This window comes from Oncorhynchus nerka, linkage group LG10, assembly GCF_034236695.1.
Source record: "Oncorhynchus nerka isolate Pitt River linkage group LG10, Oner_Uvic_2.0, whole genome shotgun sequence".
In the NCBI taxonomy this organism is placed as follows: domain Eukaryota; kingdom Metazoa; phylum Chordata; class Actinopteri; order Salmoniformes; family Salmonidae; genus Oncorhynchus; species Oncorhynchus nerka.
Window position 1 is genome coordinate 91,576,140 of NC_088405.1, and position 27,585 is coordinate 91,603,724.

A 27,585-nucleotide genomic window follows, 5' to 3' on the forward strand; every position below is an offset into this window, starting at 1 on the left:
ACTTTTAGGTCGTTTTGTTTTATTAGAAAGAAGCATAAGTTAGACCGCTTGTGATAACAACCAATACTGTGCATCTAAAAAACATCACACCACTACATAATAACAATATATAAAAAAGGTGAATCCATTTTACATAGGGGGAACTCCCATAGATACCATAAGTGAAAGTAGAGCCTCTGAGAGAGATGATCATTCTGACAGCAGCTGTCAGGCAACAGTGATCCGTCCAATAGATAGATGGCTGTTAAAAAGATAGTGAGGACAGCCAGACTGATGTCTGTGTGTCACAGTGTGGGTGTGTCCCATAAGGCACCCTGTTCCCTATTCCCAGCTACCTGGTCATGCAATATATAGGGAACAGGGTGCCTTATGGGACGCACGCACTGTGACAAAACAGACATCAGTCTGGCTGTCCTCACTATCATGTTAACAGCCGTCTATTGGACAGATCAGTGCTCTGGCTCTTCCACCCTAGTCCAGAGTATAGATGTTCTCCTCCACAGGTCTCCTCATGCGGATCTCATAGATGATGTGAGGCGGCTCTTTGGCTGACAAACTAGAGGGACACAACATCATCACGCATTGATCATTCCTAATCAATGATAAGTAATTGGACTAATTGAAGCCTATACATTCTTCGTTCATTTATATGTCAAATTTGTCTTCGTAATTAAAAAAAAAAAGTTTTGTGTTCAATCACATGTTTACATGTCAGTCGTGCTTTATCATGTGTTTGCTTACCAGTCTGTCTTTAAAGCTCTTCTGTGAATCCCTCCTAGAGAAGAAAATAAATAGTTGAAATCAACTCAAATCTAAGTTTATTCGTCAATATGCATAAGAGGATCAGCATATTCAGCACATTGTAAAAACCACAATGAAATACTTACTCTTAATTAGTTAGTGGTAATACACTGCTAAATGGGCAAACATTTCACATCACAGCAAGATGTCTGAATACGTGAGCATTACCACACTGGGCTTTTCTCAACAGAGGATGTGAGTTTGCAGTTACATACGTTTAAACCCCAATATCACCAAAGCCCCCATTATAAGTAGGAGCAGACTGAGGGAGAGAGAGAGCACTGGGATGTTGATCTGGAGAGAGAAGCTGGGAAGAGGCTCCTCCATCTGGTTACAGAGCACAGAGAGATGAAGAAGAGTTAAACTCTTGGAGAGATTTGTTAGGCTTTCATATGGTGAGTAATGTTCGGTTATATGCCAGTGGCGTTACTATATAGTAGTATATAAAATACTCACAAGTGTTTGCGAAGGGAAAAGACTGGTGTTCTGTCTTGGAATGGCTAGATGTGATGATTCAACAGCTCTCCAGTGTTCTAGAAGAGGAGACACCTCACAATGAAGATGTGGAAGGATGGTAAAATCTCTCACTTGGCAGGACATTCTGACATTCAATCACCCCTGAGACATCATCAACCACTGCTGCTTGATTCTCTCTCAATGAAAACTGTCATTTCAACACTTGCCCCCCCAGCCCTTTGTTTGTGGTTTCCGATGAAATACACTGAGGACTGCATTGCAATGAGCAGCGCAATGTGATTCAAGATAATACTGCATAGTATAAAACATGTGTTTAAAATGCTTGAGGCTCTTTGTGATTAAACAGCCATAGAAAACGAGTTAGAATCTTGGTCTGAAACTATTCTCTGAGAGGGAAGTGTCCTCATTTTGAGTTTGTAAGGCATGTAAGGAACTGTTAACTGTTCATTTTTTTTCTCCATTTGATTTGTAAGCACATTGAGCAACTTTGCGAGGCAAGATCCAGGAAGTTTGATCATTGATGTCATAACACTGGGAGTGTGAATGAAGGGTGATCGTCCGTTTTCATTCCCAACTAGTTAGGATTTCTCAATGTTCAACCACACATGAATCATCATTACGACCATCAACACAACCCAAAAGGTTAAGAGGTCAGGCCTAGGTTCCTCTAGGGTTCGCATGAGATTAATACGATCTATTTATTGTATGTCTTTGATCTATTTATTGTATATCTTTGATAGGAAATACGCATCTCACATGCATCAGGATCCCATGAGTTCACCCCTTTCTCTATTATACACTGACTCACCTGTGGTGGGAGGAGCTTCTGTAACATGTACAGTGGTGTTTGTTGGCAAAACGGTCACTGGAGCTAAGAAAACAATTCACAAATTCAAAACATACATTTTGGGAGAGTGAATTGCATTATGGGCCAGTTTTTAGTTAATTACGTGCCATACAACAAATAGGGCCGGCGTGTTTTTTTTGTGGACGAGAAAGCTAGAAAGACTAAGTTAATTGATTCCCATTGTTGCCCAAGAGTGTAGAGTAGTGAAAATAAATTATATCTCGCCACAAATTACCTTTCATGACCCTTAAGTTTTGAATTATTTTTTTGTCGTTGAAAATGCCATCTATGTCCACTCTGCAACAGTATGGCCCACTGTCTGTCCGCTTGACGTCGAGAATTCCCAGGTCCATTTCTCCCACGAGGACATCACCTGCCAGTCTGTACCTGTCCGACACCTTGGAGATGACGCCATGTTTGTCTGTCTGCGCGAGGATGTTGTTGCACCAGAACGTGCCACATTCTCGTCCCCAGCACACGCGGCTCAAACCCAAACGGCTCACTGAATATTGACAGGACAATGTCGCAGTAGCACCTTCCATCACCTTGAATGCTGACACTGAACACCTGGCTGTTGAGCAGGGGGAAATAAACACAGGTATGACAAGGCTATTTCCTCCTTCCAAAGGTTCCGTACACATCTTAACAACATCCCAAGGTCAACCACGAAACTAGGTTCCGTACACATCTTAACAACATCCCAAGGTCAACCACGAAACTTTCTCAATTTTGCCTCAAGTTTTGATCAAAGGGCTATATTTTGTAGCTTGCTACGCATCTCAATTCGGTTGCTATAATTATAGTAAAATATGGTAGTCTTCGAAACAGTAGGCCTATGTAGGTATGGAAAAACTAATACACAGCCATGTCGAATAACTCAAAGTAACACCAAAACACATTATTGTATGAAAACTGCCAACAGTTAGACCTACTCAATGTAGCTGCGAACGTTGAACAGTTAGACCTACTCAATGTAGCTGTGAACAGTTAGACCTACTCAATGTAGCTGCGAACAGTTAGACCTACTCAATGTAGCTGTGAACAGTTAGACCTACTCAATGTAGCTGTGAACAGTTAGACCTACTCAATGTAGCTGTGAACAGTTAGACCTACTCAATGTAGCTGCGAACGTTGAACAGTTAGACCTACTCAATGTAGCTGTGAACAGTTAGACCTACTCAATGTAGCTGTGAACAGTTAGACCTACTCAATGTAGCTGTGAACAGTTAGACCTACTCAATGTAGCTGTGAACAGTTAGACCTACTCAATGTAGCTGTGAACAGTTAGCCCTACTCAATGTAGCTGTGAACAGTTAGACCTACTCAATGTAGCTGCGAACAGTTAGACCTACTCAATGTAGCTGTGAACAGTTAGACCTACTCAATGTAGCTGTGAACAGTTAGACCTACTCAATGTAGCTGTGAACAGTTAGACCTACTCAATGTAGCTGTGAACAGTTAGACCTACTCAATGTAGCTGTGAACAGTTAGACCTACTCAATGTAGCTGTGAACAGTTAGACCTACTCAATGTAGCTGTGAACAGTTAGACCTACTCAATGTAGCTGTGAACAGTTAGACCTACTCAATGTAGCTGTGAACAGTTAGACCTACTCAATGTAGCTGTGAACAGTTAGACCTACTCAATGTAGCTGCGAACGTTGAACAGTTAGACCTACTCAATGTAGCTGTGAACAGTTAGACCTACTCAATGTAGCTGCGAACGTTGAACAGTTAGACCTACTCAATGTAGCTGTGAACAGTTAGACCTACTCAATGTAGCTGTGAACAGTTAGACCTACTCAATGTAGCAGCGGACGTTGAACAGTTAGACCTACTCAATGTAGCTGTGAACATTGAACAGTTAGACCTACTCAATGTAGCTGTGAACGTTGAACAGTTAGACCTACTCAATGTAGCTGTGAACATTGAACAGTTAGACCTACTCAATGTAGCTGTGAACATTGAACAGTTAGACCTACTCAATGTAGCAGCGGACGTTGAACAGTTAGACCTACTCAATGTAGCTGTGAACATTGAACAGTTAGACCTACTCAATGTAGCTGTGAACGTTGAACAGTTAGACCTACTCAATGTAGCTGTGAACAGTTAGACCTACTCAATGTAGCTGCGAACGTTGAACAGTTAGACCTACTCAATGTAGCTGTGAACAGTTAGACCTACTCAATGTAGCTGTGAACAGTTAGACCTACTCAATGTAGCTGTGAACGTTGAACAGTTAGACCTACTCAATGTAGCTGTGAACGTTGAACAGTTAGACCTACTCAATGTAGCTGTGAACGTTGAACAGTTAGACCTACTCAATGTAGCTGTGAACAGTTAGACCTACTCAATGTAGCTGTGAACGTTGAACAGTTAGACCTACTCAATGTAGCTGTGAACAGTTAGACCTACTCAATGTAGCTGTGAACAGTTAGACCTACTCAAAGTAGCTGCGGACGTTGAACATTTATACCTACTCAATGTAGCTGTGAACGTTGAACAGTTAGACCTACTCAATGTAGCTGCGGACGTTGAACAGTTAGACCTACTCAATGTAGCTGCGGACGTTGAACAGTTAGACCTACTCAATGTAGCTGTGAACAGTTAGACCTACTCAATGTAGCTGTGAACAGTTAGACCTACTCAATGTAGCTGTGAACGTTGAACAGTTAGACCTACTCAATGTAGCTGCGGACGTTGAAAGGTTAGACCTACTCAATGTAGCTGTGAACAGTTAGACCTACTCAATGTAGCTGTGAACAGTTAGACCTACTCAATGTAGCTGTGAACAGTTAGACCTACTCAATGTAGCTGCGGACGTTGAACAGTTAGACCTACTCAATGTAGCTGTGAACAGTTAGACCTACTCAATGTAGCTGTGAACAGTTAGACCTACTCAATGTAGCTGTGAACAGTTAGACCTACTCAATGTAGCTGCGGACATTGAACAGTTAGACCTACTCAATGTAGCTGTGAACAGTTAGACCTACTCAATGTAGCTGCGGACAGTTAGACCTACTCAATGTAGCTGTGAACAGTTAGACCTACTCAATGTAGCTGTGAACAGTTAGACCTACTCAATGTAGCTGTGAACGTTGAACAGTTAGACCTACTCAATGTAGCTGTGAACGTTGAACAGTTAGCCCTACTCAATGTAGCTGTGAACAGTTAGACCTATTCAATGTAGCTGTGAACAGTTAGACCTACTCAATGTAGCTGTGAACAGTTAGACCTACTCAATGTAGCTGTGAACAGTTAGACCTACTCAATGTAGCTGCGGACGTTGAACAGTTAGACCTACTCAATGTAGCTGCGGACGTTGAACAGTTAGACCTACTCAATGTAGCTGTGAACGTTGAACAGTTAGACCTACTCAATGTAGCTGTGAACGTTGAACAGTTAGACCTACTCAATGTAGCTGTGAACAGTTAGACCTACTCAATGTAGCTGTGAACAGTTAGACCTACTCAATGTAGCTGCGAACGTTGAACAGTTAGACCTACTCAATGTAGCTGTGAACAGTTAGACCTACTCAATGTAGCTGCGAACGTTGAACAGTTAGACCTACTCAATGTAGCTGTGAACAGTTAGACCTACTCAATGTAGCTGCGAACGTTGAACAGTTAGACCTACTCAATGTAGCTGCGAACAGTTAGACCTACTCAATGTAGCTGTGAACAGTTAGACCTACTCAATGTAGCTGTGAACAGTTAGACCTACTCAATGTAGCTGTGAACAGTTAGACCTACTCAATGTAGCTGTGAACAGTTAGACCTACTCAATGTAGCTGTGAACAGTTAGACCTACTCAATGTAGCAGCGGACGTTGAACAGTTAGACCTACTCAATGTAGCTGCGAACGTTGAACAGTTAGACCTACTCAATGTAGCTGTGAACAGTTAGACCTACTCAATGTAGCTGCGAACGTTGAACAGTTAGACCTACTCAATGTAGCTTGAACAGTTAGACCTACTCAATGTAGCTGTGAACAGTTAGACCTACTCAATGTAGCTGTGAACAGTTAGACCTACTCAATGTAGCTGTGAACAGTTAGACCTACTCAATGTAGCTGTGAACAGTTAGACCTACTCAATGTAGCTGTGAACAGTTAGACCTACTCAATGTAGCTGTGAACGTTGAACAGTTAGACCTACTCAATGTAGCTGTGAACGTTGAACAGTTAGCCCTACTCAATGTAGCTGTGAACAGTTAGACCTATTCAATGTAGCTGTGAACAGTTAGACCTACTCAATGTAGCTGTGAACAGTTAGACCTACTCAATGTAGCTGTGAACAGTTAGACCTACTCAATGTAGCTGCGGACGTTGAACAGTTAGACCTACTCAATGTAGCTGCGGACGTTGAACAGTTAGACCTACTCAATGTAGCTGTGAACGTTGAACAGTTAGACCTACTCAATGTAGCTGTGAACGTTGAACAGTTAGACCTACTCAATGTAGCTGTGAACAGTTAGACCTACTCAATGTAGCTGTGAACAGTTAGACCTACTCAATGTAGCTGTGAACAGTTAGACCTACTCAATGTAGCTGTGAACAGTTAGACCTACTCAATGTAGCTGTGAACAGTTAGACCTACTCAATGTAGCTGTGAACAGTTAGACCTACTCAATGTAGCTGTGAACGTTGAACAGTTAGACCTACTCAATGTAGCTGCGGACGTTGAAAGGTTAGACCTACTCAATGTAGCTGTGAACAGTTAGACCTACTCAATGTAGCTGTGAACAGTTAGACCTACTCAATGTAGCTGTGAACAGTTAGACCTACTCAATGTAGCTGCGGACGTTGAACAGTTAGACCTACTCAATGTAGCTGTGAACAGTTAGACCTACTCAATGTAGCTGTGAACAGTTAGACCTACTCAATGTAGCTGACATTGAACAGTTAGACCTACTCAATGTAGCTGTGAACAGTTAGACCTACTCAATGTAGCTGCGGACAGTTAGACCTACTCAATGTAGCTGTGAACAGTTAGACCTACTCAATGTAGCTGTGAACAGTTAGACCTACTCAATGTAGCTGTGAACGTTGAACAGTTAGACCTACTCAATGTAGCTGTGAACGTTGAACAGTTAGCCCTACTCAATGTAGCTGTGAACAGTTAGACCTATTCAATGTAGCTGTGAACAGTTAGACCTACCTAATGTAGCTGTGAACAGTTAGACCTACTCAATGTAGCTGTGAACAGTTAGACCTACTCAATGTAGCTGCGGACGTTGAACAGTTAGACCTACTCAATGTAGCTGCGGACGTTGAACAGTTAGACCTACTCAATGTAGCTGTGAACGTTGAACAGTTAGACCTACTCAATGTAGCTGTGAACGTTGAACAGTTAGACCTACTCAATGTAGCTGTGAACAGTTAGACCTACTCAATGTAGCTGTGAACAGTTAGACCTACTCAATGTAGCTGTGAACAGTTAGACCTACTCAATGTAGCTGTGAACAGTTAGACCTACTCAATGTAGCTGCGGACATTGAACAGTTAGACCTACTCAATGTAGCTGTGAACAGTTAGACCTACTCAATGTAGCTGCGGACAGTTAGACCTACTCAATGTAGCTGTGAACAGTTAGACCTACTCAATGTAGCTGCGAACGTTGAACAGTTAGACCTACTCAATGTAGCTGCGAACAGTTAGACCTACTCAATGTAGCTGTGAACAGTTAGACCTACTCAATGTAGCTGTGAACAGTTAGACCTACTCAATGTAGCTGTGAACAGTTAGACCTACTCAATGTAGCTGTGAACAGTTAGACCTACTCAATGTAGCTGTGAACAGTTAGACCTACTCAATGTAGCAGCGGACGTTGAACAGTTAGACCTACTCAATGTAGCTGTGAACATTGAACAGTTAGACCTACTCAATGTAGCTGTGAACGTTGAACAGTTAGACCTACTCAATGTAGCTGTGAACAGTTAGACCTACTCAATGTAGCTGCGAACGTTGAACAGTTAGACCTACTCAATGTAGCTGCGAACAGTTAGACCTACTCAATGTAGCTGTGAACAGTTAGACCTACTCAATGTAGCTGTGAACAGTTAGACCTACTCAATGTAGCTGTGAACAGTTAGACCTACTCAATGTAGCTGTGAACAGTTAGACCTACTCAATGTAGCTGTGAACAGTTAGACCTACTCAATGTAGCTGTGAACGTTGAACAGTTAGACCTACTCAATGTAGCTGTGAACGTTGAACAGTTAGCCCTACTCAATGTAGCTGTGAACAGTTAGACCTATTCAATGTAGCTGTGAACAGTTAGACCTACTCAATGTAGCTGTGAACAGTTAGACCTACTCAATGTAGCTGTGAACAGTTAGACCTACTCAATGTAGCTGCGGACGTTGAACAGTTAGACCTACTCAATGTAGCTGCGGACGTTGAACAGTTAGACCTACTCAATGTAGCTGTGAACGTTGAACAGTTAGACCTACTCAATGTAGCTGTGAACGTTGAACAGTTAGACCTACTCAATGTAGCTGTGAACAGTTAGACCTACTCAATGTAGCTGTGAACAGTTAGACCTACTCAATGTAGCTGTGAACAGTTAGACCTACTCAATGTAGCTGTGAACAGTTAGACCTACTCAATGTAGCTGTGAACAGTTAGACCTACTCAATGTAGCTGCGGACGTTGAACAATTAGACCTACTCAATGTAGCTGTGAACAGTTAGACCTACTCAATGTAGCTGTGAACAGTTAGACCTACTCAATGTAGCTGTGAACAGTTAGACCTACTCAATGTAGCTGTGAACGTTGAACAGTTAGACCTACTCAATGTAGCTGCGGACGTTGAAAGGTTAGACCTACTCAATGTAGCTGTGAACAGTTAGACCTACTCAATGTAGCTGTGAACAGTTAGACCTACTCAATGTAGCTGTGAACAGTTAGACCTACTCAATGTAGCTGCGGACGTTGAACAGTTAGACCTACTCAATGTAGCTGTGAACAGTTAGACCTACTCAATGTAGCTGTGAACAGTTAGACCTACTCAATGTAGCAGCGGACGTTGAACAGTTAGACCTACTCAATGTAGCTGTGAACATTGAACAGTTAGACCTACTCAATGTAGCTGTGAACGTTGAACAGTTAGACCTACTCAATGTAGCTGTGAACATTGAACAGTTAGACCTACTCAATGTAGCTGTGAACATTGAACAGTTAGACCTACTCAATGTAGCAGCGGACGTTGAACAGTTAGACCTACTCAATGTAGCTGTGAACATTGAACAGTTAGACCTACTCAATGTAGCTGTGAACGTTGAACAGTTAGACCTACTCAATGTAGCTGTGAACAGTTAGACCTACTCAATGTAGCTGCGAACGTTGAACAGTTAGACCTACTCAATGTAGCTGTGAACAGTTAGACCTACTCAATGTAGCTGTGAACAGTTAGACCTACTCAATGTAGCTGTGAACGTTGAACAGTTAGACCTACTCAATGTAGCTGTGAACGTTGAACAGTTAGACCTACTCAATGTAGCTGTGAACAGTTAGACCTACTCAATGTAGCTGTGAACGTTGAACAGTTAGACCTACTCAATGTAGCTGTGAACAGTTAGACCTACTCAATGTAGCTGTGAACAGTTAGACCTACTCAAAGTAGCTGCGGACGTTGAACATTTATACCTACTCAATGTAGCTGTGAACGTTGAACAGTTAGACCTACTCAATGTAGCTGCGGACGTTGAACAGTTAGACCTACTCAATGTAGCTGCGGACGTTGAACAGTTAGACCTACTCAATGTAGCTGTGAACAGTTAGACCTACTCAATGTAGCTGTGAACAGTTAGACCTACTCAATGTAGCTGTGAACGTTGAACAGTTAGACCTACTCAATGTAGCTGCGGACGTTGAAAGGTTAGACCTACTCAATGTAGCTGTGAACAGTTAGACCTACTCAATGTAGCTGTGAACAGTTAGACCTACTCAATGTAGCTGTGAACAGTTAGACCTACTCAATGTAGCTGCGGACGTTGAACAGTTAGACCTACTCAATGTAGCTGTGAACAGTTAGACCTACTCAATGTAGCTGTGAACAGTTAGACCTACTCAATGTAGCTGTGAACAGTTAGACCTACTCAATGTAGCTGCGGACATTGAACAGTTAGACCTACTCAATGTAGCTGTGAACAGTTAGACCTACTCAATGTAGCTGCGGACAGTTAGACCTACTCAATGTAGCTGTGAACAGTTAGACCTACTCAATGTAGCTGTGAACAGTTAGACCTACTCAATGTAGCTGTGAACGTTGAACAGTTAGCCCTACTCAATGTAGCTGTGAACAGTTAGACCTATTCAATGTAGCTGTGAACAGTTAGACCTACTCAATGTAGCTGTGAACAGTTAGACCTACTCAATGTAGCTGTGAACAGTTAGACCTACTCAATGTAGCTGCGGACGTTGAACAGTTAGACCTACTCAATGTAGCTGCGGACGTTGAACAGTTAGACCTACTCAATGTAGCTGTGAACGTTGAACAGTTAGACCTACTCAATGTAGCTGTGAACGTTGAACAGTTAGACCTACTCAATGTAGCTGTGAACAGTTAGACCTACTCAATGTAGCTGTGAACAGTTAGACCTACTCAATGTAGCTGCGAACGTTGAACAGTTAGACCTACTCAATGTAGCTGTGAACAGTTAGACCTACTCAATGTAGCTGCGAACGTTGAACAGTTAGACCTACTCAATGTAGCTGTGAACAGTTAGACCTACTCAATGTAGCTGCGAACGTTGAACAGTTAGACCTACTCAATGTAGCTGCGAACAGTTAGACCTACTCAATGTAGCTGTGAACAGTTAGACCTACTCAATGTAGCTGTGAACAGTTAGACCTACTCAATGTAGCTGTGAACAGTTAGACCTACTCAATGTAGCTGTGAACAGTTAGACCTACTCAATGTAGCTGTGAACAGTTAGACCTACTCAATGTAGCAGCGGACGTTGAACAGTTAGACCTACTCAATGTAGCTGCGAACGTTGAACAGTTAGACCTACTCAATGTAGCTGTGAACAGTTAGACCTACTCAATGTAGCTGCGAACGTTGAACAGTTAGACCTACTCAATGTAGCTGCGAACAGTTAGACCTACTCAATGTAGCTGTGAACAGTTAGACCTACTCAATGTAGCTGTGAACAGTTAGACCTACTCAATGTAGCTGTGAACAGTTAGACCTACTCAATGTAGCTGTGAACAGTTAGACCTACTCAATGTAGCTGTGAACAGTTAGACCTACTCAATGTAGCTGTGAACGTTGAACAGTTAGACCTACTCAATGTAGCTGTGAACGTTGAACAGTTAGCCCTACTCAATGTAGCTGTGAACAGTTAGACCTATTCAATGTAGCTGTGAACAGTTAGACCTACTCAATGTAGCTGTGAACAGTTAGACCTACTCAATGTAGCTGTGAACAGTTAGACCTACTCAATGTAGCTGCGGACGTTGAACAGTTAGACCTACTCAATGTAGCTGCGGACGTTGAACAGTTAGACCTACTCAATGTAGCTGTGAACGTTGAACAGTTAGACCTACTCAATGTAGCTGTGAACGTTGAACAGTTAGACCTACTCAATGTAGCTGTGAACAGTTAGACCTACTCAATGTAGCTGTGAACAGTTAGACCTACTCAATGTAGCTGTGAACAGTTAGACCTACTCAATGTAGCTGTGAACAGTTAGACCTACTCAATGTAGCTGTGAACAGTTAGACCTACTCAATGTAGCTGTGAACAGTTAGACCTACTCAATGTAGCTGTGAACGTTGAACAGTTAGACCTACTCAATGTAGCTGCGGACGTTGAAAGGTTAGACCTACTCAATGTAGCTGTGAACAGTTAGACCTACTCAATGTAGCTGTGAACAGTTAGACCTACTCAATGTAGCTGTGAACAGTTAGACCTACTCAATGTAGCTGCGGACGTTGAACAGTTAGACCTACTCAATGTAGCTGTGAACAGTTAGACCTACTCAATGTAGCTGTGAACAGTTAGACCTACTCAATGTAGCTGTGAACAGTTAGACCTACTCAATGTAGCTGCGGACATTGAACAGTTAGACCTACTCAATGTAGCTGTGAACAGTTAGACCTACTCAATGTAGCTGCGGACAGTTAGACCTACTCAATGTAGCTGTGAACAGTTAGACCTACTCAATGTAGCTGTGAACAGTTAGACCTACTCAATGTAGCTGTGAACGTTGAACAGTTAGACCTACTCAATGTAGCTGTGAACGTTGAACAGTTAGCCCTACTCAATGTAGCTGTGAACAGTTAGACCTATTCAATGTAGCTGTGAACAGTTAGACCTACCTAATGTAGCTGTGAACAGTTAGACCTACTCAATGTAGCTGTGAACAGTTAGACCTACTCAATGTAGCTGCGGACGTTGAACAGTTAGACCTACTCAATGTAGCTGCGGACGTTGAACAGTTAGACCTACTCAATGTAGCTGTGAACGTTGAACAGTTAGACCTACTCAATGTAGCTGTGAACGTTGAACAGTTAGACCTACTCAATGTAGCTGTGAACAGTTAGACCTACTCAATGTAGCTGTGAACAGTTAGACCTACTCAATGTAGCTGTGAACAGTTAGACCTACTCAATGTAGCTGTGAACAGTTAGACCTACTCAATGTAGCTGCGGACATTGAACAGTTAGACCTACTCAATGTAGCTGTGAACAGTTAGACCTACTCAATGTAGCTGCGGACAGTTAGACCTACTCAATGTAGCTGTGAACAGTTAGACCTACTCAATGTAGCTGCGAACGTTGAACAGTTAGACCTACTCAATGTAGCTGCGAACAGTTAGACCTACTCAATGTAGCTGTGAACAGTTAGACCTACTCAATGTAGCTGTGAACAGTTAGACCTACTCAATGTAGCTGTGAACAGTTAGACCTACTCAATGTAGCTGTGAACAGTTAGACCTACTCAATGTAGCTGTGAACAGTTAGACCTACTCAATGTAGCAGCGGACGTTGAACAGTTAGACCTACTCAATGTAGCTGCGAACGTTGAACAGTTAGACCTACTCAATGTAGCTGTGAACAGTTAGACCTACTCAATGTAGCTGCGAACGTTGAACAGTTAGACCTACTCAATGTAGCTGCGAACAGTTAGACCTACTCAATGTAGCTGTGAACAGTTAGACCTACTCAATGTAGCTGTGAACAGTTAGACCTACTCAATGTAGCTGTGAACAGTTAGACCTACTCAATGTAGCTGTGAACAGTTAGACCTACTCAATGTAGCTGTGAACAGTTAGACCTACTCAATGTAGCTGTGAACGTTGAACAGTTAGACCTACTCAATGTAGCTGTGAACGTTGAACAGTTAGCCCTACTCAATGTAGCTGTGAACAGTTAGACCTATTCAATGTAGCTGTGAACAGTTAGACCTACTCAATGTAGCTGTGAACAGTTAGACCTACTCAATGTAGCTGTGAACAGTTAGACCTACTCAATGTAGCTGCGGACGTTGAACAGTTAGACCTACTCAATGTAGCTGCGGACGTTGAACAGTTAGACCTACTCAATGTAGCTGTGAACGTTGAACAGTTAGACCTACTCAATGTAGCTGTGAACGTTGAACAGTTAGACCTACTCAATGTAGCTGTGAACAGTTAGACCTACTCAATGTAGCTGTGAACAGTTAGACCTACTCAATGTAGCTGCGAACGTTGAACAGTTAGACCTACTCAATGTAGCTGCGAACAGTTAGACCTACTCAATGTAGCTGTGAACAGTTAGACCTACTCAATGTAGCTGTGAACAGTTAGACCTACTCAATGTAGCTGTGAACAGTTAGACCTACTCAATGTAGCTGTGAACAGTTAGACCTACTCAATGTAGCTGTGAACAGTTAGACCTACTCAATGTAGCAGCGGACGTTGAACAGTTAGACCTACTCAATGTAGCTGCGAACGTTGAACAGTTAGACCTACTCAATGTAGCTGTGAACAGTTAGACCTACTCAATGTAGCTGCGAACGTTGAACAGTTAGACCTACTCAATGTAGCTGCGAACAGTTAGACCTACTCAATGTAGCTGTGAACAGTTAGACCTACTCAATGTAGCTGTGAACAGTTAGACCTACTCAATGTAGCTGTGAACAGTTAGACCTACTCAATGTAGCTGTGAACAGTTAGACCTACTCAATGTAGCTGTGAACAGTTAGACCTACTCAATGTAGCTGTGAACGTTGAACAGTTAGACCTACTCAATGTAGCTGTGAACGTTGAACAGTTAGCCCTACTCAATGTAGCTGTGAACAGTTAGACCTATTCAATGTAGCTGTGAACAGTTAGACCTACTCAATGTAGCTGTGAACAGTTAGACCTACTCAATGTAGCTGTGAACAGTTAGACCTACTCAATGTAGCTGCGGACGTTGAACAGTTAGACCTACTCAATGTAGCTGCGGACGTTGAACAGTTAGACCTACTCAATGTAGCTGTGAACGTTGAACAGTTAGACCTACTCAATGTAGCTGTGAACGTTGAACAGTTAGACCTACTCAATGTAGCTGTGAACAGTTAGACCTACTCAATGTAGCTGTGAACAGTTAGACCTACTCAATGTAGCTGCGGACGTTGAACAATTAGACCTACTCAATGTAGCTGTGAACAGTTAGACCTACTCAATGTAGCTGTGAACAGTTAGACCTACTCAATGTAGCTGTGAACAGTTAGACCTACTCAATGTAGCTGTGAACGTTGAACAGTTAGACCTACTCAATGTAGCTGCGGACGTTGAAAGGTTAGACCTACTCAATGTAGCTGTGAACAGTTAGACCTACTCAATGTAGCTGTGAACAGTTAGACCTACTCAATGTAGCTGTGAACAGTTAGACCTACTCAATGTAGCTGCGGACGTTGAACAGTTAGACCTACTCAATGTAGCTGTGAACAGTTAGACCTACTCAATGTAGCTGTGAACAGTTAGACCTACTCAATGTAGCTGCGGACATTGAACAGTTAGACCTACTCAATGTAGCTGTGAACAGTTAGACCTACTCAATGTAGCTGCGGACAGTTAGACCTACTCAATGTAGCTGTGAACAGTTAGACCTACTCAATGTAGCTGTGAACAGTTAGACCTACTCAATGTAGCTGTGAACGTTGAACAGTTAGACCTACTCAATGTAGCTGTGAACAGTTAGACCTACTCAATGTAGCTGCGGACGTTGAACAGTTAGACCTACTCAATGTAGCTGTGAACGTTGAACAGTTAGACCTACTCAATGTAGCTGTGAACGTTGAACAGTTAGACCTACTCAATGTAGCTGTGAACAGTTAGACCTACTCAATGTAGCTGTGAACAGTTAGACCTACTCAATGTAGCTGTGAACAGTTAGACCTACTCAATGTAGCTGTGAACAGTTAGACCTACTCAATGTAGCTGTGAACAGTTAGACCTACTCAATGTAGCTGCGGACGTTGAACAATTAGACCTACTCAATGTAGCTGTGAACAGTTAGACCTACTCAATGTAGCTGTGAACAGTTAGACCTACTCAATGTAGCTGCGGACGTTGAACAGTTAGACCTACTCAATGTAGCTGCGGACGTTGAACAGTTAGACCTACTCAATGTAGCTGTGAACGTTGAACAGTTAGACCTACTCAATGTAGCTGTGAACGTTGAACAGTTAGACCTACTCAATGTAGCTGTGAACAGTTAGACCTACTCAATGTAGCTGTGAACGTTGAACAGTTAGACCTACTCAATGTAGCTGTGAACATTGAACAGTTAGACCTACTCAATGTAGCTGTGAACAGTTAGACCTACTCAATGTAGCTGTGAACAGTTAGACCTACTCAATGTAGCTGTGAACAGTTAGACCTACTCAATGTAGCTGTGAACAATTAGACCTACTCAATGTAGCTGTGAACAGTTAGACCTACTCAATGTAGCTGTGAACAGTTAGACCTACTCAATGTAGCAGCGGACGTTGAACAGTTAGACCTACTCAATGTAGCTGTGAACAGTTAGACCTACTCAATGTAGCTGTGAACGTTGAACAGTTAGACCTACTCAATGTAGCTGTGAACGTTGAACAGTTAGACCTACTCAATGTAGCTGTGAACAGTTAGACCTACTCAATGTAGCTGTGAACGTTGAACAGTTAGACCTACTCAATGTAGCTGCGGACGTTGAAAGGTTAGACCTACTCAATGTAGCTGTGAACAGTTAGACCTACTCAATGTAGCTGTGAACAGTTAGACCTACTCAATGTAGCTGTGAACAGTTAGACCTACTCAATGTAGCTGCGGACGTTGAACAGTTAGACCTACTCAATGTAGCTGTGAACAGTTAGACCTACTCAATGTAGCTGTGAACAGTTAGACCTACTCAATGTAGCTGCGGACATTGAACAGTTAGACCTACTCAATGTAGCTGTGAACAGTTAGACCTACTCAATGTAGCTGCGGACAGTTAGACCTACTCAATGTAGCTGTGAACAGTTAGACCTACTCAATGTAGCTGTGAACAGTTAGACCTACTCAATGTAGCTGTGAACGTTGAACAGTTAGACCTACTCAATGTAGCTGTGAACAGTTAGACCTACTCAATGTAGCTGCGGACGTTGAACAGTTAGACCTACTCAATGTAGCTGTGAACGTTGAACAGTTAGACCTACTCAATGTAGCTGTGAACGTTGAACAGTTAGACCTACTCAATGTAGCTGTGAACAGTTAGACCTACTCAATGTAGCTGTGAACAGTTAGACCTACTCAATGTAGCTGTGAACAGTTAGACCTACTCAATGTAGCTGTGAACAGTTAGACCTACTCAATGTAGCTGTGAACAGTTAGACCTACTCAATGTAGCTGCGGACGTTGAACAATTAGACCTACTCAATGTAGCTGTGAACAGTTAGACCTACTCAATGTAGCTGTGAACAGTTAGACCTACTCAATGTAGCTGCGGACGTTGAACAGTTAGACCTACTCAATGTAGCTGCGGACGTTGAACAGTTAGACCTACTCAATGTAGCTGTGAACGTTGAACAGTTAGACCTACTCAATGTAGCTGTGAACGTTGAACAGTTAGACCTACTCAATGTAGCTGTGAACAGTTAGACCTACTCAATGTAGCTGTGAACAGTTAGACCTACTCAATGTAGCTGTGAACAGTTAGACCTACTCAATGTAGCTGTGAACAGTTAGACCTACTCAATGTAGCTGCGGACGTTGAACAATTAGACCTACTCAATGTAGCTGTGAACAGTTAGACCTACTCAATGTAGCTGCGGACGTTGAACAATTAGACCTACTCAATGTAGCTGTGAACAGTTAGACCTACTCAATGTAGCTGTGAACAGTTAGACCTACTCAATGTAGCTGTGAGCAGTTAGACCTACTCAATGTAGCTGCGGACGTTGAACAATTAGACCTACTCAATGTAGCTGTGAACAGTTAGACCTACTCAATGTAGCTGTGAACAGTTAGACCTACTCAATGTAACTGCGGACGTTGAACAATTAGACCTACTCAATGTAGCTGTGAACAGTTAGACCTACTCAATGTAGCTGCGAACGTTGAACAGTTAGACCTACTCAATGTAGCTGCGGACAGTACACCTCCAGCCAAGGCCAAAGCTGCCAACCTGTCTAGAACAAAGCCGTTGGAGACCCGTGTCACTCTAGTAGTAAACAAAGGACACACAAAGAGTGAGGCTGTTTCTGTGGTTTTAGTCAGATTGTGGGGGCGGGGTATCCAACTCGAACTACACCCATGTAACCAATCATTCAACAGCCTAAACTCCAATTATTTGTACTTGTTTTAGATAATGTTTCCTTGCCTGAAAATGTTAGGAGGACGAGGATCCAACGACGGGGGAAAAACGGTCCAGAACTAGCAGCCATCTTGTGTATCCAGTGTGTAGGAGTGGAGGGTGTGTGCTGGGAATGGGCAGGGTGGCTCAGAGACAGGGCATCTGAATGGGCAGCTGTGTTCTCGTGGGGGCCACTGCTGGTGACATCTCCAGGCAGGACAGCCACAGCCACTGTGACCCCTCTGCTAACCTCCTCCTATGGCAGGGCTGGGAGCGAAGAAAAGGCCCATTGTTGATGGAATTTTCATCTGCATCTACCAGAGTAAACAAACTGATGATTTAGGAGGCTCATCTCCCAGGGTACACAATGTGTTTTTAAAAGCTAACCCGTAGCCAAAGGTTATGACTAACCAGTTCCCAAAATCCTTAAATTGATGTTGTAAGGCTTTTAGTAGTTTTTAACAATGTATTAGTGGAACAACAATTGTGTAGCCAATGAATAATTAGACACATTAGAATTTCAAGTTAGAATTTTTATTATCATGCAACAGATTGGTTTTGAACAAGACAATATACCCCAAAATTGGGTAAAGAAGACCATTTTCCGAAGAATGTCGCGATTATGTGTGACTTTTCATTGCCTTTGTATGCCTGGGTGATGTTGCAGATGGGTGTAGCTAAATGTCCTGGTTAGAGGACATGGAGAGGATAGAAAACCATAGCACATTTCCTGCTAAGTCATTGCTTTTCATTTCATCAGGCATTAAAGCTGATGCCATTTTTTATTTTGGTCACTTTTAGGCTATTACATAAAACAATTATCTGGTCATCATAATCAATTGAAACATACACTGTTAACAAATCCAATGAAATGTAATTGGTGACATGCACATGGTTAGCAGATGTTATTGGTGACATGCACATGGCTAGCAGATGTTATTGGTGCGAAATGCTTGTGCTTCTAGTGTTAGTGCTGAATACACAAAGGAAGCCATATTAGTAAGGCCCTTTTTTTCAAATAAACCTTTCAATAACACAAATCAACTGTTTGGTTCACTTATCAGCAAACACTACTGATTCTGTAGTGACTTTTGTCTTGTCCGGCTGAATCATTAGCCTGTAAGTCAACCTCAGCCTTGTAACACAGAGCTACTGCACTACTGCACTATACTGCACTATACTGCACTATACTGCACTATACTGCACTATACTGCACTATACTGCACTATACTGCACTATACTGCACTATGCAACGTGTTAACAGCGTGAGCGTGGTGGCGAAGTGTCCGTGCTCCGTCAGTGGATATCCTCATAGTCGTCTCTCTCGTTGTCCTCTATCTGATAGACGTTCTCTACAGCCATCTCTCGAGTGTGCAGGCCCAAGCTGGACACTGAGTTTCTGAACAGGACTGAGCCGCCAGAGCGCTGTGGTCTGACAAAGGAAAGACCAATAAATGCAGAGCTAAGCGAGACGCTGACATACTGTATTGTCCTTCTACATTATACTGCTTAGTTTCTGATCCAGTTGAATTCATGCTGAGAAAAGTTTTGGAGTGTTGGTGTAAAATCTGACATAGCAAATCAAGTTTGTATTGATTGTATTGATTTAGGACAGGGCTACTTGTTTTGTACAGTATTGAGAATCACATATATTTTTCAGCTGTGATGTTTCACAAAAAGTTCTGAACCTTTCTATTCTCATAGTTTCTACAGATTGTAAAGAACCACATTTTTAGGTAAGAGTATTATTATACTATTGATCCATTGACCAATACTTTTCACATCACCCAGCAGTGCTATTCACAGAGTTCACTCCCAGTTCTCCAGACATTCCTGAACCTGTGACCAAAAACTAGAATCCGGCGTCATTTTGGGTATCAGTTCATAAACCATGTGCCATGGAATCAGTATATCGAAAATCTCTACCCATCTATTTTTCATTCTGTATGGTACAGCTGTCAAATGTTTGGCTCCTAAATGAAACTGGTATACTCTCCCCCTTCCACTTGCCTCTTCCATTTTTGTGGTAATGATGCAATTAGTTGGTTGTAATTTTGGGTAGAGCAGACATTTCCATATATTTTTGTTAGCTGCACATGTGACATAACTCCACCATTACTATTTATGATATAATTTACAAAGATTATACAGTTTATAAAAAATAATGTTTTTTAAAAAATCAGTTAGTATATTTGAGTTTAACTATAATATTTGTTGTAACATTTTGTTCTGTCTTTTCTGGTGGATTAAAATGAAATTGCAACCAACTTTCAATGGCTTGTTTTAAAATAGTGATGTGGACTGGATCTTTGTATTCACCACTTGGGTCCCGTTTCAGGAATAATGAAAGCAGACATTCTGGTTGAGTATCTGATAATCTACCATTTGTACAGGAGTGGTTAAAACATAATAAAACATAACAATGGTCATCTGAGTACATCAATAAAAGTTTGGTATACTTCAACTGGTATACTTCAACTGGTATACTTCAACTGGTGTACTTCAACTGGTATACTTCAACTGGTGTACTTCAACTGGTGTACTTCAACTGGTGTACTTCAACTGGTATACTTCAACTGGTATACTTCAACTGGTGTACTTTAACTGGTATACTTCAACTGGTGTACTTCAACTGGTGTACTTCAACTGGTGTACTTCAACTGGTGTACTTTAACTGGTATACTTCAACTGGTGTACTTTAACTGGTGTACTTCAACTGGTGTACTTTAACTGGTATACTTCAACTGGTGTACTTCAACTGGTGTACTTCAACTGGTGTACTTCAACTGGTATACTTCAACTGGTATACTTCAACTGGTGTACTTCAACTGGTGTACTTCAACTGGTGTACTTCAACTGGTGTACTTTAACTGGTATACTTCAACTGGTGTACTTCAACTGGTGTACTTCAACTGGTATACTTCAACTGGTATACTTCAACTGGTATACTTCAACTGGTGTACTTCAACTGGTGTACTTCAACTGGTGTACTTCAACTGGTGTACTTTAACTGGTATACTTCAACTGGTGTACTTCAACTGGTGTACTTCAACTGGTGTACTTCAACTGGTATACTTCAACTGGTATACTTCAACTGGTATACTTCAACTGGTGTACTTCAACTGGTGTACTTCAACTGGTGTACTTCAACTGGTGTACTTCAACTGGTATACTTCAACTGGTGTACTTCAACTGGTGTACTTCAACTGGTGTACTTCAACTGGTGTACTTCAACTGGTGCACTTCAACTGGTGCACTTCAACTGGTGTACTTCAACTGGAATACTTCAACTGGTATACTTCAACTGGAATACCATCCAGCCCTGGAGTTTTCCCAGACTTTAATTGCATCAAGTTCATCCTCTGTAATTTGTCTTTCACATGAGTCTTTCTGTACAGCTGTTCATTTTACATTATTAATAGAGAATAAATCCTTACAATTAACTTTGGTTAGTGGAGATGGAGGAGACTGAAACGAAATGTGCTTAAAGTACTTTGCTTCCTCTTTCAAATTATCGTTTGGTGAGTTATGGGTGACTCCGTTATTTGTAAGTTTCAGTCAATTATTTTTGGTAGCATTTCTATGCCGAAGATTAAAAAATAATTTGGTGCATTTTTCCCAAGATCCAGTTTGCTTTATTTTATAATATATTCCACTTGATCTTTCTTGAATAAGTTCCTCCATTTATTTTAGTTACAATAAGCGATCTGCTGTACGTATGTTATGACAGAAAAAGTCCGTTATAAATTAATTCTGTCCTGGTTAAAAACAACTTGTCACCCAATAGGATTTGATTACATTTCCAAATTCCTCGCCCACGTGGAAATTATGTAAGAATGTTATGACAGAAAAATTCCGTTATAAATTAATTCTGTCCTGGTTAAAAACAACTTGTCACCCAATAGGATTTGATTACATTTCCAAATTCCTCGCCCACGTATAAATTATGTAATGTACAGTGCATTTGGAAAGTATTCAGACCCCTTTACTTTTTCATAATTTTGTTACGTTACAGCCTGGTTCTAACATTGATTAAATCGTTTTTCCCCCCTCATCAATCTACATACAATACCGCATATTGACAAAGCAAAAACAGGTTTTTAGACGTTTTTTTACAAATAGAATAAAATAATGATACGGAAATATGACATTTCCATAAGTACTCAGACCATTGGCTCAGTAGTTTGTTGAAGCACCTTTGGCAGCGATTACGGCCTCAAATCTTCTTGGGCATGACACTACAAGCTTGGCTCTGGCGAAGTGACCATCGTGTTCTTGGTCACATCCCTGACCAAGGCCTTTCTCTCCCGATTGCTCTGGTGGCCAGCTCTAGGAAGAGTCCTGGTGGTTCCAAACTTCTTCCATTTAAGAATGATGGAGGTCGCTGTGTTCTTGGAGACCTTCAATGCTGCAGGTACCCTTCCCCAAATCTGTGCCTCGAACACAATCATGTCTCGGCACTCTACGGACAATTCCTTTGATGTCATGGCTTGGTTATTGGTCTGATATGCAATGTCAACTGTGGGAACTTATATAGACAGGTGTGTGCCTGTACAAATCATGTCCAATCAATTGAATTTACCACAGCTGGACTCAAATAAAGTTGTAGAAACATCTCAAGGATGATCAATGGAAACAGGATTCACCTGAGCTCAATTTCAAGTCTCAAAAGGTCTGAATACTTATGTAAATAAGGTATTTCTGTTTTTGTTTTTTTAATACATTAGCAAAAAATTGGGGTACTGTGTCTAGATTTGTGAGTCACATTTTTATCTAATCCATTTTACAATAAGGCTGTAACATAACAAAATGTGGAAAAGTCAAGGGGTCTGAATACTTTCTGAATGCACCGTATGTCCAAACTACTGAGCTACAGAAACCACTGTATATGCCAATTATTTGATGGTCTGACCGCATTCTGTCATCTATCAACACAGCAAGAAAATCTATACAGTACCAGTCCAAAATTTGGAAACACCTACTCATTCAAGGGTTTTTCTTAATTTTTTCAACTTTTTTGTACATTGTAAAATAATAGTGAAGACATCAAAACTATGAAATAACACATATGGAGTCATATAGTAACCAAAAAAAGTGTTAAACGAGATTCTTCAAACTAGCCACCCTTTGCCTTGATACAGCTTTTCACACTCTTGGCATTCTCTCAATCAGCTTCACCTGGAATGCTTTTCCAACTGTCTTGAAGGTGTTCCCACATATGCTGAGCACTTGTTGGCTGCTTTTCCTCCACTCTGCAGTCCAACTCATCCCAAGCCATCTCAATTGGGTTGAGGTCAGGTGATTGTGGAGGTCAGGTCATCTGATGCAACATTCCATCACTCTTTTGCTTGGTCAAATAGCCCTTACACAGCATGGAAGTGTGTTGGGTCATTGTCCTGTTGAAAAACAAATGATAGTCTCACTAAGCGCAAACCAGATGGGATGGTGTATCGCTGCAGAATGCTGAGATGGCCATGCCAGTAAAGTGTGCCTTGAATTATAAATAAATCACAGAGAGTGTCACCAGCAAAGCACCCCCACACACCACACCTCCTTCTCCATGCTTCACGGGGGTAACCACACATGCAAAGATCATCCGTTCACCTACTCTCCGTCTCACAAAGACACGGCGGTTGGAAGCCAAAATCTCATCAGGCCAAAGAACAGATTTCCACCGGTCTAATGTCCATGGCTCGTGTTTCTTGGCCCATGCAAGTCTCTTCTTATTATTGGTGTCCTTTAGTAGTGGTTTCTTTGCAGTAATTTGACCATGAAGGCCTGATTCACGCAGTCTCCTCTGAACAGTTGATGTTGAGATGTGTCTGTTACTTGAAATCTGGGAGGTGCAATTTGAGGTGCAGTTAATTGCCGATTTCTGAGGTTGGTAACTCGAATGAACTTATCCTCTGCAGCAGAGGTAACTCTGGGTCTTCCTTTCATGTGGCGCTCCTCATGAGAACCAGTTTCATCATAGCGCTTGATGGTTTTTGCGACTGCACTTGAATAAACTTTCAAGGTTTTTTAGATTTTCCGCATTGACTGACCTTCATGTCTTAAAATAATGGTTGCCTGTTGTTTCTCTAAGCTTATTTAAGCGGTTCTTGCCATAATATTTGGTATTTTATCAAATGGGGCTATCTTCTGTATATCACCCTGTTTAACACAACTGATTGGCTCAAACGCATTAAGGAAAGAAATTCCACAAATTAACTTTTAACAAGGCACATCTGTTACTTGGCTGGTAGCCTAGTGGTTAGAACATTGGACTAGTAAATGAAAGGTTGCAAGATTGAGTCCCTGAGCTGACAAGGTAAAAATCTGTCGTTTTGCCCCTGAACAAGGCAGTTAACCCACTGTCCCTAAGCCATAATTTAAAATAATAATTTGTTCTTAACTGACATGCCTAGTTAAATAAAGGAAAAATAAATTTAATTGAAATGCATTCCAGGTGACTACCCCATGAAGCTGGTTGAGAGAATGCCAAGAGTGTGCAAAGCTGTCATCAAGGCAAAGGGTGGCTACTTTGTAGAATCTCAAATATAAAATATATAACACTTTTGGTTACTACATGATTCCATATGTGTTATTTCATAGCTTTAATGTCTTCACTATTATTATACAATGTAGAAAATAGTAGAAATAAAGAAAAACCTTGGAATGAGTAGGTGTGTCCAAACTTTTGACTGGTACTGTATATCTCACTAGATCAGAATGTTTAAGCCTCCATTTATCCGCTAGTTCCAATATATCTATGATATTCGTGATTTCCTTAAGTGCATGAGGGTGATTGATCACTGATCATCTTGTCTTATTATCTGCTAAGCCATTACACTTATAACTGGCTATACTTATTTCACCATTTGCCATAATGAGATACACATTTCAATTCTATTTATCATTGTATATGTTGGTAAACTTACCATTAAAAAGTACCATAATGATTGAGTGTCCATATAGCTGTACCATGTTATTTGCACTGCTACTGAGTAAACCTCCAATTGTTCTCCACTATTCCAGCCACTAAATCCTCCTCATTGTTTCACTTCCTCAGTCAGTTGTGGTCTTGGGTCACTTCCTCAATCTGTTGTGGTCTTGGGTCTCATTAGTCATAATTACAGTATTACCTCACAGACATTTACCATAGACCTAATGGTTTTGCTAATTAGGCCTACATGTCCCATCGATAGATATTGCACAGTGATTCAGTCATTCTCTTGGCATATCGTGATGATTCAACTACTGTATCAGTTGTAAGAGTTATAGTAGTCATGATAACAGTCTACTTACATTTGGAGTCCCATGGCAACTCTTTCCCATTGCTTTCCTGCAATTACATCAGTAAGATGTTCACTGAGAGAATTCGTTCTTATTATACAGGCAATGGTATAGATAGTGTGTACTTACTCATGACGAGTACAGACACAATCCCCACCCCTGTCAGAACAAGCAGAATGGACCCCAGGATCACAGCCAGGTTGTGGCCTCTCGTCTCCTGTAGACATCACAGATTCATATCAGTTAAAAACGGCATCTCACAGCAGTGTTTCGTTTTTTTTGTTGTTGCAGGAATTGCAGTATGTTGTCAAGCTTACTGATTTTGATTCGCTGTAATATAGCGTGGATGAATACTCAGTGGATGTTGTGGTCACAGGACCTACACAATGAGGAAGTAAAAGTATGTTTTCACATGTAAGAATAATACTGCAATACATTTAAAAACGATATAAAATAAGACTGACGTGGACTGACATGACGTTATTCGGTAGGCTGTGTTCCGTACCGTGGTCGTGGTCGTCCATGGTCTGTGGGGTTATGGTCACATTGGCAGATGTCTGGGATGTTGTCGGGACACGTGCTGAACTCAGACAGTAAAAACATACTAACTGCTCAGCATGAACAAGTATACATGCTGTGAAATCATACTATTCCTTTAGTAGAGGCTCACAATTCTCATCCGATAAGCATCAAGTTATGTCCTGGCCTGTCGTGCGTTCTTTACCTTTCTCAATGGTCAAGCTGACATGATATTTCTCATCGTTGAACCATCCAACGTACTGCACTCGACATCCATACGTTCCAGAGTCTTTCTCTGTGATATTGGAGATGGTTAGAGTGACGTCCCCCGTCTTCAGCTCACCCAATAACTGATACCTAACTGACGATCTACGTGTCACTTCAGACCCATCGGTTGAGATTATCTCATTGTCACAACCACCAGAGCTCGGGATGATTCCTTTCCCCCAGCAAATGTGTTGTAGACCATGAGATTTGGCATCATATTTAAATGGCAGAGTGATATTCTGACCCTCAATACCAATGATTTGACTGCATTCACTGACTGAAAATGAGAGAGAAGAAGTAGTGAGAACTGAATTTTATTTTAAATCCTATTAATTTACTTATTAACCAGGCTAAAATCGATATATCGAGCATCACTAACCTGAAAGTAGACAGAGGAGAAACCAGCCTGAAATGCACCGAGTCTCCATGATCGGGTTTTGTCACTTTCTCACTCTCATGTGTCAGGTCTTTAATAAACTCAAATCAAATGGCCTGGTCACATGACTTCCTCTCCTTCTCTGACAGCTGTTTCCTTTGCGCTCGGATAAGCAGAGGGTCAGTGTTCTTCTGTTTTACCCTTCCAAATATTGCACACAGACTTACACGTTTTAGGCAAGTTCACATAATTCATAATTTATTGAAAATAAATTAAATCCAGTGTATGATTGTATGAAATACATCCACAGGTACACCTCCAATTGCCTCAAATGATGTCAATTAGCCTATCAGAAGCTTCTAAAGCCATGACATCATTTCCCAAGCTGTTTAAGGGCACAGTCTGAACCACTGGAATTGTGATACAGTGAATTATAAGTTAAATAATCTGTCTGTAAACAATTGTTGGGAAAATTACTTGTGTCATGCACAAAGTAGATGCCAAAACTATAGTTTGTTAACAAGAAATTTGTGGAGAGGTTGAAAAACAAGTTTTAATGACTCCAACCTAAGTGTCTGTAAACTTCCGACTTCAACTGTAAGTTTGGATCACCCTATATGTCTGTAGGAGCTTCATAGTTCTGTGGATCTGCACGGTGTCTTAAGTCCTCTCACATGGGTTCTTTCACTGGGGTGTTCCTGCTGCAGACACTGGGGGAACTGGCAGGTTCTCCTCTGGTGCGGCTATTCCTTGACAGTCTCCGACCTATAGATGCACAGTGGCAGTGCATAGAAAGAGAGAGGTGGGGGTAGACAATGTTTCAACAGGCATTATTAGTAATGGCCCAATGTAGCAGACCTGGGTTCAAACACTATTTTAAATCTTTCAAATACTTTACTTTAGCCTTCTTGGAGTTTAAGGTGAGCAGGATGTTTCTATTGGTTTCATTGCAACAGGCTCAATCAAGCACAGACATTATTGGTATGAGAATGGCACAGCTGTTTTATGGGCTCCTGACTAATTGTGCTATTTCTTTCTTTCTTTCTTATTACCAAAAATAGCTTCTGGACATCAGAACAGCGATCACTAACCTTGATTTATATGAAGATTTCTACTTCAACGAGTTGGAGACACAGGACATACTGCTCCCACCGGACCGGGCCCTAATCCCTGAGACGTAGGACATACTGCTCCCCCGGACTGGGCCCTAATCCCTGAGACGTAGGACATAC

At 41.4% G+C, this 27,585-nt stretch overlaps 2 protein-coding genes across 6 annotated transcripts; both read right to left on the bottom strand.

Annotated features, from left to right (window-relative positions):
- On the bottom strand, positions 1 to 18,158 carry LOC115136168 (hepatitis A virus cellular receptor 2 homolog). Of its 2 annotated transcripts, XM_065023933.1 has the most exons (7): positions 17,944 to 18,158; positions 2,361 to 2,696; positions 2,087 to 2,149; positions 1,258 to 1,334; positions 1,017 to 1,128; positions 742 to 775; positions 1 to 556 (listed from the first exon to the last, which is right to left on the bottom strand). In XM_065023933.1, the coding sequence occupies exons 1-7, from the start codon at positions 18,005 to 18,007 to the stop codon at positions 472 to 474; spliced, it is 771 nt and encodes a 256-aa protein (XP_064880005.1). In that variant the 5' UTR covers positions 18,008 to 18,158; the 3' UTR covers positions 1 to 471. The 2 variants fall into 2 exon arrangements, with proteins under 2 accessions (XP_064880005.1, XP_029527553.1); XM_029671693.2 differs by lacking the exon at positions 17,944 to 18,158 and having other exon boundaries at positions 2,361 to 3,568.
- Positions 18,080 to 26,468, bottom strand: LOC115136166 (T-cell immunoglobulin and mucin domain-containing protein 4-like). Of its 4 annotated transcripts, none has more exons than XM_029671686.2 (7): positions 26,357 to 26,465; positions 25,916 to 26,254; positions 25,697 to 25,771; positions 25,509 to 25,570; positions 25,321 to 25,408; positions 25,204 to 25,240; positions 18,080 to 18,183 (listed from the first exon to the last, which is right to left on the bottom strand). In XM_029671686.2, the coding sequence occupies exons 1-7, from the start codon at positions 26,403 to 26,405 to the stop codon at positions 18,162 to 18,164; spliced, it is 672 nt and encodes a 223-aa protein (XP_029527546.1). In that variant the 5' UTR covers positions 26,406 to 26,465; the 3' UTR covers positions 18,080 to 18,161. The 4 variants fall into 4 exon arrangements, with proteins under 4 accessions (XP_029527546.1, XP_029527547.1, XP_029527545.1 ...); XM_029671687.2 differs by lacking the exon at positions 18,080 to 18,183 and adding an exon at positions 18,190 to 18,230; XM_029671685.2 differs by lacking the exon at positions 18,080 to 18,183 and adding an exon at positions 18,435 to 19,348.
- Between the last annotated feature and the right edge of the window lie 1,117 nt (positions 26,469 to 27,585).